Here is a 13,307-nt window from a genome sequence, read left to right as displayed (position 1 = left end):
TGTTGATTTTTCTTGAAGAGAAATGGAAAAAAGATCCTGCAATAAGCCTGCATGTGTGTGATAGGGCAGAGAATACTAGCAAGGAAAGAGTTGCCGTACTGATATATCCAGGCTTCAGGAGCAAGTTGTGAGTCAGCGGTGGCAGGTTTAAGGTCCTTGGACGCCTTGAGTCCCTATTTCATGGTGGTGACTCTCATGTGAGGTGTGTCTGCGTGCTGCTCGTTGAGGTTGAGTGTTGTGGAGCTCCATGGGTGACATGTGGCATCCCTCTTAAGAGACCACAAGTCCTCTCGCCTCTGGGATGCAGCCCTGTGCTGGGAAGGAGGTGTGGGAGGGAGGGTTGGTGCTGGCTGAGGCCAAGCATTGTGTCTCTGTGCTAGGTCACTGGCTGAGCTTGCTGACCTTTTGTTTGGGGTTTCAGCTTTGGTGGCTCTTTGTTTCTGGCTGTGTGGCAGATACTGTGATCAGGGGATGGGGTTTTTCACTACTGGAGTGTGTGGATGGAGTATTTGGGTGGGAGGTCCGTCCACTAAGCCCCAGTATGGTTTTCAGGAATGTGCAATCACTTGATAGGCAGTAAACGTGCATGGATGAGGGATCGTGTTTATGCTCCATCTGCTCAGAATTCATCAAAACGTCTCCAGACTTGACATGGGACCACGAGGGCTACAGTCCCCGCATCTGTTATGAATCAGAGTCATGAACCCAAGGTGACGTCGTGATTTCTCTTTCACTTTTGAAGATCCTCGAGTGTAGAGTTGCCTTCAATTCTAGAATTAATTACTCAAGTGTGGAAGGTTACTCAGAGACCCACTCAGCTGCAAAAATAGCTCGCGTGCCATGGACGATCACAGTTAACACAATTTCCACTTTGGTTTCACAAGTTGCACTGGAAACCCTGCAACAGATTGATTTTTCAAAGTGGTAGCAAAAGTCCCTGCTGCTGAATACCTAAGCTTCAGTTGCAGCAGTGGAAGGAATAATAATCTTTCTGTAGTATTTTAATCTCATTCAGTGGAAATCTAACATCACGTTTCTGCAAAATACAATGGGAAATTCTATACGCGAGTTTAAAAGCTGGTGTTTTTATGCCTACTGCTTTGCGGTTGAGTTTTGGGGCTTCCCACATCACATATAGATTAGCCTGGCTTTGCTGAGCTCTGTATAATGGCTCTATTGACTTTGCTTCCTTATTATTTTTACTCAGGAGTTGTAGCAGGATGACTGCTTATACCAGGGATTAACTTGAGGGATAACTCCTCTATTCTTCTTTACCAAAAAATGTCCAAAGTAATGCAAATTAGAAACAAGTTAAAAATGTTTAACTGAAAATCCACGGGAGGAGAAATACAAACTACTGCAAGACCCAGCTGCTTTTTACTTTCCTGGGGTGTTATCAGGAGAGCAAAGAGCACTTTACAGTAGAACAGCCTTGATGACTTTTTAACGATCCTATATATTTTTGCATATTCACTAGGGAGGTGCATTTACACAGGTATTGTTTTTTGCATGAGTTTCAGAGTAAAGAAGGAGAGGAAGAGAGAATATTGAAAAACTGCAAGTATACTTGATTCCAGAGCCAGAGTGCTAGAAAATAACTTTTAAATCAGCATTGGATAAATCAGATGCCACGTGCTGCTGTTCAAACATACAATGGAGAGAAAGCACACTGTTTTTCGAAACTGCCTCTAAACCCCACAATTTTGGTGCTCAAGTCTTCCACACTCCTCAAATTCCTTCCTTTGGACCCCAAAAGTACAAAATTCTCCACGTCCATCCTGAGCAGCAGATCTGAGAAGAAGCCCTAGGATGCTGTTTGTGTCTGCTGGAGATGTGTCCTGCAGCTGGGGTGGCTGCAAGGGGCTGGGGGCCCCCAGCGCTGCCCTGTCCCCTCTGCTGATGGTTGGTGCTTTCTCTCTGACCTTCCTGCCCTCGCCCACAAGAGACGGAAATCTGTCCGTCCCCTAATCGCTCGCTTGCTGCTTAGCCCTCGACAAGTGCTAAAATCAGCCGGGTTAAATTGATACCAGCAATGACATTTCCTGCCCCAGCTGAGGGTGGAAAAAAAGGAATGAATACAAGCCAGAACCCAGAGGGACCAAAAGCAAGTGAGAACCTACAACTGGGCAGTTCTCAAGCTTCAGAGGTGTTCTTTTAATTAGTTACATGTGATTAAACCCACAGCCTGGTCAAGGGTCGTGATACTTTTGTGGGCCAAGTCCCCAGGGGCTTGTTGGGTGCAGATCAATGATGGGTATGGGATGGAGGTCCCTGTTGTGGCGGGAGAAAAGGAAGGTGAAGTCAAGCACTGGGAGTGTTTTGTAGGGGATGAGGAGGAGCCTGTTTGACTCAAGGGCTGGGAGGCGAGGTCTGGCTAGAGGTCAGCAGCAGACAGGCGTGAAGGATGAAGCGTTCAGCCATGCGACATGAAATCTGTGCGTTTGCGTCACTGTCTCTCCGTAGAGCTGCAGATGGGGACGGGTGGATGGGACCTCCTGCAGTTGCAGTGGTGGTGAGAGTTTCCTGCAGCCCTCCAGGAGACTGATGATGATGAACTGTTGTTTTGGCGTTCTTTTGCCACTTTTTCTCCTTACCTTTGTGTCCGATCGTTTGAGGAACTGACAGGAGCTCTAGAGGTAGGGAATTTTCTTCAAACTCTTTATGGAACCATAAAGAGTTGCAGAGAGGGTAGGTGATTGCTTTTCCACAGCCACTCCAGAGCTAGAGTGAGAGCCTGATGGCTTTTTAAGCCCCTTTGATCTGAACTGCCTCATCTCAGAGGATGAAGCATCCATCGAGCACGAGGTGATGTGTTGAACCTGCAGAAATCAACCTACTGCAGGTCTGTGTGATCTCCCGTACCTCTAGCTGCATCTCCTAATCTGTGGCTCCTGCCCTTTTCAGCATGGATGCTGAATGTGGACCAGACGTCAGCTTAGGAGAAGTGGTGATGAAAATAGTGAAACACTGAATCAATAAGAATTAAGACTTGTATCCTAAAAAATATTAGGACACTGACCAACTATTTTGGTCAGTGTTGTGCCCTTTGTAATTAATATCTGAAGATCTAAACGTTTAGTCAGAGCAAAGGTCCAACCTCTCTTTGTGCAGTTGATGATCTTGATTTGACTTAAGGGGAATATGACATTAATCCTTCTTCAGGAAGTTCATACTCCTGTATCCAATGAAGCTGAGCAGCCGTTGGGCAAGAGCAAACCCTCCTAGGGCAGTGACAGAAATGAAATGTGTTCCTTGCGTGCACTGAGACGAGACGGAAGGCAGATGCTGCTGCTTCATGGCCAACTCAGAACCAGCCAGGAGAGCCACAGAGCCCTTTTAGCGTTGCAGAGAGACCTCCAAGAAGCAGTGCCATCCGGAAGCAAGTTGCATACCATGGAGACAGACTAAGGGGCTGCTATGCACAAGGACATTGCCTTCCACGTGCCAAGGGCAAACATCAATGCAGAAAACAATACCAAGCACTTCTGCACATCAAAGATGACCCTGAGAAGACCTGCCAAGAATGTAGCTGCATCTGCCTCAACTCCAGCCATCTGAATGTCTGTGCTAGGCATAGCCTTCAAAGCATGCTCGTGCAGCAGTCATCATGGATTTGATGTGCCGAGAGCGCGGGTGGGTGCGGCTGTGAGTTTGGAGCTGATGGCATCGTGCAAGAGTGTTTCAGTCCACTGTGATTTTGGTTTTTTTCTTTCTTTCTTTACTTCCCCCTACACTGTGGTTCTGCTGTTAATTTCGAAAACAATGTGAGGGATAACTTAAGGAAGTTTTTGGGTGTAGCTGCCAAGATAAATGTTCTTACGGTTTTGCTCATCGAAGGAAACAGAATACTCCTAAAGATCTACTCTGTCTCTGGGTCCAGGAGAGGCAGATACTTTGGAGAACAAGCTTTATTTGAAAGGTGCATTGGTCCTGAGGACACCGAGAGCAGGAGATGCTCTCTCCATAAGCGCTGGGTGGAAGAGGTGTCCGCTTGGCACCCTGAGGTGCCTCTGCCGGTGGGCTGGGGCTGCTCATGGGGAAGACTGAGCACATGGTGCTCCCCTTTTTGACATGTTCATGTTAAGAGTGAGCAGGTCAAATGACAGCAGCATGATTCTCAGGAGATCTGCTGTTCTTATTTGACGGTGTCACATCTGGAGGGGTTGAGGGGAAGCAAGCTATGAGTAGGAACTGAGCATAAATGTACTTTCGAACTTTTCCTTGCAAAAGATAAAACCGGAGCAGACATCGCCACGGGTCATGAATACCGACGAGGCACAGAGCTGTGTGCTTCCCAAGTATAGCTTCTAAATGTGCTCCCTTGTGCAAGACCTTGGAGGCCCAGATCTGTGGTTGAACCAGATGTTTTCTAAATTATTCATGTGCTAGCACTGGGCCAGCAAAATTGGTTAAATGCGTAGTTAATTCCAAAACAGTTTCATTGGAATATTTGGGGTGGGGAAGCAAACCAAGAGCCGCCCAAATGATCTTCTACTTCACAGTAAGCTGTCTGTCTGGACCAGCATGTGCCAAGATGATCCTCTTGCACAACACTGAGAGAAGGAAAAAATGATGTAAGTAAGGTCGTGTTGGTCCCAAAAATCGACGACGCTTCACTTGTCTAAGTTGGCTGTTCACCTGGAACATCCCACAGTCCTGTCAGCTTTGGAGTTAGTTTTTGAAGTCGTGAAATCATCTTTCTGTGGCACTGAGCATTGTCCTAATTAATTTTTTTTTTCAAAGAAAACACAGTATAGATCAAAAGTAATTTCACTGCATTTATTTTCAAATTGTTGAATTTTAATGTTTTCTGGTGGCTTTGCTGCTGGCATAGCAAAGCTGTTGTTGTGCAAGCTTGAAAAATAAGAAAGCCTGAGTTATCAGTGTTGTTATAAATAGTTATTAAAGCAGACAGGATTTTAAATATTATTATTAACAGTCTTAATGTTAACTTGAGGGTAGAGTGAGAGAATAAAGTGTGGCTCTGGCTGTCTGGCAGCTGGTGGGAGCTGCCTGAAGGACCGTCTATGGCTGAAGCTTTGTCATCCTTCCTCAGCTATTCCTTGCCTTGGGAAGGAAGGGGAAAAGGAACGGGATGCTTCTCTGAGCTTCGTCTGCTTGCACAGTTTAGTTAATATTGAGTTTTGGTAGCTTTGTGCTAGGCTATTAACAAAACATTTCACTGGATAGGTGTGTACTTTAATGGTGAAGTTTTTACTAGATGTAGACAATCAGGTGCAGTTGCCAATGAGTTGGAAAAGGCTCAGGGTATAAGGCAAACTGTTTCCCTGATACAGGTCTCTGGAATGGGATGGGTGCGACAAGGTACTAACAAAACCCAGGTTTTATTATACCAAGAGTGTGACATTTTTCAAAGAATGTGATTGTACCTTCACCGGTCAATATAAATTGGGGGGACACCTCAACAAATATGGTATAAAACATTTTCATTAAGCCCAGAGTTGTTTGCTTTTCACTTAGTGTTTGTGGATTGTGTGCAAATCTGTATTGTTAAGGAGCAAGTTTGATGTAAATGTGAAGATTTGTGCCAAAACACATCTGTTAGCAGCTTTTAATCTTCACGTTTGACAAAGCGTATAGATATGGACAAATTGTAATTTACATGATGAAACCGCAGGGTGATGGATTGCTGCAGTGGTGTGGAACGCCACGGAGAGGAAATAAATTTCACAAGATAAAAGGAGGGGGTTGGAGTGCGTTTACTTCTATTAGAAGCTTTTACAAGGTACGTGCGCTACACCGTACTACTACCTGGGCTAAAATCTACCAGAGTAAATCCTCTTCAGCAAATAAAGCTTTCTTTGGGACTCTGCTGTATTAGAAAGGAGATTATTTGGTTTTGAGGGTCATTCTAGAGTAGATTTTGAATGAACTTGAGTTGCTTTCCAAGATAAACACAACCTCAGAACAAAGCATATCTGGGTTTACTGTTATGTCCAATGGCGGTTTAAGAGCTTGCACCTGGCATGGCAGAGCGAACATTAAAAGCCTGTGAAGAATTGCCAGTGCAACATATGGCACATCCCACTGACAGATCCAGAGCTGGTCCAGCCCGGGCATGGGCCTCTTGCCAGGGGTTAAGGTTCTTGTTGCAGCGATTCGCAGCAGTTAAGCATTTATCACGGCTGTAACGAGGTGTAATTGCTCATAATCTTTCCCAAAACTCTCTTATTGGTGCTCTCTGCTCACGCCTTGCTTTTGCTTTCTGACACCATAAAATGTCAGACGTGGACAGATGAATTTCTCCTTTGTCTTCCTCTTCACCTGCAACTGTATTGCCAGCTAACAGCTTCCCTGCAGGTTATGTCGGTCGCTAGTTAAGGCTCCGTTTGGCAATCTGCGCAGCCTGGCGTAGGTATTTTTGCTGCTCCCTCTGCTCAGCTCTCTGTAGGTCTCAGAGGTGCAAAGCTGTATGTAGAAGGGAGCAAAACCTTATTTGCTTGTGAAATCATCCTGTGTCTTTGTTCAAAGGACCTAATCCAAGTGACCAACCCATGTCGTCTGCCGTGGAACGTGGGAAAGCGGTTTCAGTTTCCCCTGCATCTGCTGGGATTCATGAAGATCATGCCCTATGAAATAGCAAAGCAGGGGGATGCTGCAGCATCGCAGCCACTCGGGGCTTGTGGGGCAAGCTGGGAACCTAAGATGGGAAGGCACCTCCTTGGTCACTGCTCTGCGGGTGTTTTTTTGCAACATGCTGCCATGCAGTCCCTTTGGTAAAGCTGAAGCTTTCCATGATAGAGTTTGGGAAGTCTCCTGCTCCTTGTCCCATTTCAAACTGCTCTAGCATCTAGCTGGTGCTATAAACATTTTCCTGGTTTTATTTCCAAGGAGGATGCAGAGGACTTCTTTGAGGACCAGCAGTGCAAGGGGGGCCAGTATCTGTTGATAAACCTCAGGACTGGGTGTGGAGGTCCTGACACTTACCACTGAGTGACATAGGAAGGGATTTTTGTCAGAGAAGTGACTAAACTGAGGCATGCCTCAGAGTTCTGTCTGGGTGCGAGATGTTATTTAGTTCCCTCTTCTTCCCTCCAACTTTTTTGTTATGCAAGGACTGCACCATCTGGATGGCAGATGATACCTTTACATTTGTCTGTTTTCAGTTTTCTAACTATAAATCATCTGATTTAGCTGATTTCTGTTGCTTGAGCTCTTCCCAATGTTTGAACTAGCTTTACTTAAAAGCCCCACTGCCTCAATAGGGAGCATTCTGCTGGGGCTTCTGCTCCTGCTGTGCCTTCCAAATATATATATATATTTATCTCTGTGTATGCATATATGCTCTGAAGCATCTGAATCAGATTCTCCCACCACCACAAACAGCTTTCTATGTCAAATCTCCTTTTGCTCAGCCAAACAGGCTCTTTGCAGACAAAAGAGGGGTAAAGAAGACAAAAGAGGGGTAAAGTAATGTCTGAATGAACATTGCTGGCCAGCCAAAATCCAGCACTGAGCTCCAGCAACTGCACAAAATTGTCTGTCTCTCTTTCTAACCGGTTTCCTTGCCTACTGAAGGGAAAATGTGATCTTTCTAGAGTTGTCAGAAACACAGTGGATTTGTATCTGTCATCTCTTTTCATAAGAAAAGAAGCTTTAAAAATCTACTGATGTTATTAGCGAAGCCAGCCTAGTTGTGTAGTGTGGGTTTATTTGTTTTCGGGTTTGTTATTGTTAAAAACTGTTGCCTCCCAGTTTTATGTGCTGCCAACTAGTTTTTGCACTAGTTTGTGCGCTAGTTTTTGTTTGGTTTCTCCATAGCCCTCCTGCAGAGATAGGCTCTGCAATAGTAAGTTCTGCAGTGTACGTGTGGCACCAGGTCTTCCTTGCCTACATTCATGTCCCTTCAGTGCTGTCATCCTCTCTGCCATGAAGTCGGTTTCCAGACCTCCAGCTGACGAGATGTGGAGGCCGTCCTCATATCCAGCTGTTTGTACTGAATGACTTCTCTTTTCCTCAGGGCTGTGTGTGTGTAGTCTCCTTCAACGTGGTCTTGGGTCATAACCCATTTAGAGTCTTCTCCATAAACGCCTTACAAGAAGTCTCAGGCGTGTTGCTTGAGAGATTGCTTCTATTTTGTCAATCTATCTCTGACCGCATCTTAATTTTCCGTTTTCCTGTGTGGTTAATTAACACTTAAACGCCCTCAAGAGAGGGAGCTTCTCCGTCCGGTGCTTTAGATGGACCCACCACGTGGTCGGCACTAGTACGTGGTGCTGGAGCTAATGCTCCTCAGACTGGCTGGGTGGAAACGATTTCAATGAATGTTTTGAAGCTGGGCCAGGGAGTGAATCAAACATGAATGACCATGAGTCACTTTGGAGAGTAGCCCTGCTGAGGGCTCGGGGAGGGGCATGCCTGCTGCACATAGCTCTGCTTGCACATTGGTTTTGAGGGTCCTCCTGGCTTCTTCTCAGCTGTGGGGCTATAGCTGCCACCTCCTTCGGGTGTGGGGAACAGCATTCGTTAGCGTGATGAGTGCTGAGTATAAATGAACCCGGGTGTCTGTCATGTAAATGTTGTGTTGCAGGAGTTGAATGTCAGATAAAGGAGCCGGTCTCTCTGCCAGAGAGCCCCGCTGGGCGATTGTCCCGGAAGAGCCGAGCCACAGCGCCACGGAGGAGGAGGAAGGCGCGATCCTGGCGGGTTTGGTGCCGGGATAGCAGCAGGCATCCCATCTTGGCTGCGTTTTCCCGAGAAATTCCATCATCATCTTGCATTTGCAGTGGGGCTTGGATAGTGCAGCCTTTCGTTACATCTTTTGGCTTGGTTGCTTTTTACCGCCTTCCTGAGCTCGAGTCCTGCCTGTCCCTTTGGGGTGCCTGTCCTTGCAGCCCAGGCAGGGGTCCCGTGATAGAGAAGGTGTATTGCAGATAATGCTTTGCAAAGATGGGAATCGTCTGTGTCCCCTGGAGAGGCACAGACCAAAGAGGTGAGCCAAACTCCTTCTTCTACTCCCTAGGTCCCTGAACCAGGTAACTGAGGAGCTCTGACCAGGTGCCAGTGACTGACCCCATTGCATCTCCTCTGCACTGTTCTGTTCACATCCACCCTGGAGTAAATGTGTGAAAGTTTTTTTTCTTCACTGACTGAGGGCTAATCTTTTCCTTCTTTGCCCTTTTTCTTTCTTTTAAAGGTGAACCCCACGCCGCAGGGTACGCGAGCGCTGCTGAAAATGATGTACTGCCCGTACTGCCGAGGTCTGGTATCGGTGAAGCCCTGCTACAACTACTGCTTTAATGTCATGAGAGGCTGCTTGGCCAACCAAGGGGACTTGGACACCGAGTGGAATGCCTTTATGGGTAAGACAATACGGGTTAAAACTGCATGTGATACTGTGTCCCTCACCTGAATCACTTCTGTGAGGGGCTGTGCTGAGTTATAGCACGTTTTTTAAGTGTCTATGATGTGTGTCTTTTCCTTTCACCCTTTGTTTCTAAATAAGTGAGGCTTTTGTCATGGCAGTGACTTCTGTTGCAGCAAGCTTTAGGATGATGGAGCTGCCATGTGCTTGTGGGCTTGGTGTGTCTCTTCTTGCTGGACCAATCATGTGTGCAAGCTGTTTTTTCCATACTCCCCCTTACACATTGCTGTCACCATGCAACTGTCCTTCCTGAAGCCAGTTTTGTTGCTCAGCAGTCTGGGGTCCTCCCTGCCGGCCGTGGTGAGCTTTGGGAAAAGCTGTAGGCCTGTATTTTACATTAAAAAATTGAATGGACATGTGTCTCAATCTGCCTTTAAACAGCTCATTTGGCACTCAGCCACTATCCTTTTGAAATGTCAGGTCTTATGTGACACTGAGTGAGTGCTTTGGCCATCCTCTTCCTCCTGTTTCGTTTTTTCCCTTCCATGCTTATAAACAGTATTACTGGGTACGTGAAATCTAGACTGCGATGTTAAATTCTTTCTTGAGTCAAGGCTCAGCAGACTTGGTGATGCATCATGTTTTGGGGCACAGGCTATGTTAAATGTTTTCATTTGTGCTCCTTTTCCAGGAAGCTTGATTTATCTGTGAACCAGCATCCTTTGGGAGCAGTCGCTTCACTCCAGTTAATGTGTGATGAAGTGCACATGTAAAGTATCTGCCGCTACTGACAAGGCTGCAGTATTCATCCCATCCCACTTGCAGGGAAAAAAAGACTGCTAGAAAGGAAAGATTTCCCTTTTGCTAAGCTATGAGATTAAAAGAAAGGGAAATTGCTGATAATTGGCATTTCAGGCTACATTTAAATCTTTAGCATTTGTTTTCCTGTGTTTTATGCACTGGCTTTTCACTTGGCTGCCCGTGCCAACTGGATGTGTGCAGGGTATTATTTTCAGAAGCCTTTTTTTTACCTCTATATTCCATCTAGGGAGTTAAATGTGACACTAAATTGGGTTTCTAAGTCATTCTCTGGGAGCCTGACAGCCCCCCCTGCTCCATTCCTCCCAGCTGTCTTTCTCATGAGAATATTAAGTATTTCAGCTACAATTGTTGCCGAAATAGCTCAAAGCCAGGAGACTTGCAAACATCTAGTCCAAGTAGAAAAGAGGAATCCCATGAAAGGGAAGGGCATAATGCCAGAAAACAGACAAAAGCACAAGCAGCTAATTGCTGTAGGTGGTATGCAGCTAAAGACGAACCTTGGGGGAAGCCAGCGAACCCTGTCACACGAGACTGATCAGGGGCTGCGTACAATAATTAAGATTATTAAACAAGGCTAAATAAATAAATGTGATTCCAGGTTGGAAGCAAAGCTTTGTTCTTGCAGTGCTTCCTCCCCAAGAGGCTTCTTGCCCACTCATTCCTTAAGCATGGTGCTAAGCTTTGTTCCAGTTATTGGCAGTATTTGCTTGGGTCTGGCGGTCTGGGCTGATTTTTGCAGAGGAGTACGGATAGTGAAAACTTAAGCTGTGCTTTCTTTAGACAGTTTAATAACTGAACAGGTGCTGGTTTCTGTCAGATTTTGGTTTCTATTTCGATTTGCCACTTGAGGCAAATTAAATTAAATAGATCTGGTATTTAGGGTAGGGCATATGTCACAAATACTGTCTCTCTGTGTGTTTAAATAAATAAATAAGCAAACCCCCCTCCCTCCCAAATCACCCCACAACAAGAAAAAACTCCCTCCATGGGCTCAGTGCTGTTTTGCATTGTGTGTATAAGTACTAAATTATGGTAATGATTTATTGCATGTCAAAAACAAATTTTTGAACCTAGTGAAATAATATTAAAATAAATGAGAGAATTTGCAACAAATACTGCAAGTGTATATGGATTTGTGTGCGTGTTTGTATAAAATATGCATGCAAATGTGATAGTGTGTAAGTCACTGATGTATAGCTTTTCCAAACTGGGATGTAAAGTCTTGTAGGTTTTCTGACACAAGAAGACTTTATAGTTCCGCACTTGTGCAAACTACCATTTAAAGTTGTGGTGTATGAAATAATGACTGAATTGTACTCTGTTCTTCTATTTAACTATCTTTAAATTATTTCACCCTCTATTCCTCACACAATTGTACACCAATTAGACAGGCGTATACTTTGTTTCAAACAAGCTGTTGGGGGGTTGGAGCTTTCCTGAATGAACAGTGTTAATCTCCAGTGCCTTTTCATGATTTTTTTTTTTCCACAAAGATTTGCTCTGCTCAAAGATGTTGAATTCAGGCTCCATATACATATCTGGAGTACTACTTTGTGTGCAAAGAAATTTTTTTTTTCCTCTTTAAAAAAAAAGGAAAGAAAAAAGATTGTTGTTAATGAATGGTCAAGGTCTTCCCCCTCCTTTCCTCCCCTTTTAAATCAGATCTTGGGGTTAAGACTGAAAACTGCCTTTTGTTCTTCAAGTCAGACAGTGAGGCTGAAGATGTGGGTTTCTGATTATTGGTGGCACAATGCGAAAGAATTGCTTTCCTTCATGAGAGCGAGGTGCTTTGTCACCAAGGGTTGTCTCAATGCCAGCAGCAAGGACAAATGTATGCAGGAGGAAAAGGGTCTTTAAGGGATGGAGCTATATGGTGTGGGGTGGGTTTGTTTTTTTCTTCTTTACCCCCCCAAATCCACTTCTGTCTCCTCATCACAGGGAGGAGAGACAGTCTTTGTCATGCTGTGTGTTCGTAATAAATGGTCAGGGTACATTTTTCACTCTGTCAGACTTTTTTTTTTTGTGAAGCAGATCTGAGCCACCTCACCGTTCCTAATAAATATCAATTATTTTGCATCAGAGCTGATGCAAAATATTGGGTATTTATAATCCTCTCTCCCAATAACTGGAGATCTTTTGGGGAGACGAGTTGCACCGAAGCCTCGTTTCTGGTGTTGGTGCAGCACGTCTCGCCTCGCACCGTGCGGTGCTTGAGCCCCGGCCAACCTTACTAACGTCATGGGGGCTGGTGGAGGGAACTGCTGCTCGTCACGACCACTGGTGGGGACACCAGCCAGCTCCTAGTGGGAGGTGGAAGTTTGCAAAGTTTGCAGGATGCCCTGAAAATCAAAACTGTGGATGAGGCAGAGCCCTCCCCACCCCCCCACACTATAATGGAAGTTAATTTCATTGAGGACTCCTCACCAGTATCAATCCCAGCCCCTGAAGAGCCCCAGTTGGGGATATTCTCCAAGGGCAATTATTACTTTCCTTATCTTTTCTCGCCAGCTTTGGCAGCGCCGCTGGAGGCCGAATGCATTTTCTCTATGTGCAGTCAAAGCGGAGGCTGCATTCCTGGGCTGTGATACATGTAACGCCATGGCACCCCCTCTAACAAAGGACCCAATTCGCTCTACATTCCCATGGTCTTGTGGATGGCCTGCCCGGCTCAAAGTTTACAAAGACGCCAAACAGCCAGAAGAATTGGGGTTTATGTTTCCTTTCAGTCTTTCACAAACACTTTATTGATCTGCGGCCTTTCCTGGCCACTTGGAGAATTAAGTAGTTACAAAATAGAATGATTTTTCTTTTTATTTATTTTTTTTAACTACGCATTTTGTTTTATTATCTGTCTATTCATAATATTTTTATTTGAAATGAGCAGCTTCCTGCAAACTGAGCCGGGATGTTCTCTAGGCACGTGAAAAACCCCAAAAGCTTTGACAATGATGAACACATTTAAGTTGTGCTCCACTTGTTTACAAAAGTCTCCATTTGGTAGCACATCAAAAGCATTTTTCTCCCCTCCAGCACAATGGTATATTCATGCTCGCAGTCATTACTCAGAGATTTGAAGCATCACTTTATTGGAACCCACCACAATACAGTCTAAGACTCTTTGTTTCGTTTGCTATTACCTTCTTTTTTTTTTTTTTTTTTT

The 13,307-nt window shown here is 45.1% G+C and overlaps 1 protein-coding gene across 1 annotated transcript in view; it reads left to right on the top strand.

Moving 5' to 3' along the window:
• GPC4 (glypican 4) overlaps positions 1–13,307 on the top strand; it is a 35,323-nt gene that overhangs the window by 15,442 nt on the left and 6,574 nt on the right. Inside the window, exon 3 of the mRNA XM_009878939.1 lies at positions 9,158–9,323. Within this exon, the coding sequence (XP_009877241.1) occupies positions 9,158–9,323 (166 nt within the window). The remainder of the gene's footprint in view (positions 1–9,157; positions 9,324–13,307) is intronic.

This window comes from Apaloderma vittatum, unplaced genomic scaffold, assembly GCF_000703405.1.
Source record: "Apaloderma vittatum isolate BGI_N311 unplaced genomic scaffold, ASM70340v1 scaffold13891, whole genome shotgun sequence".
Taxonomy (NCBI): domain Eukaryota; kingdom Metazoa; phylum Chordata; class Aves; order Trogoniformes; family Trogonidae; genus Apaloderma; species Apaloderma vittatum.
Note: the sequence above shows the minus strand (reverse complement) of the source record. Positions and strands in the feature narration are given on the sequence as shown.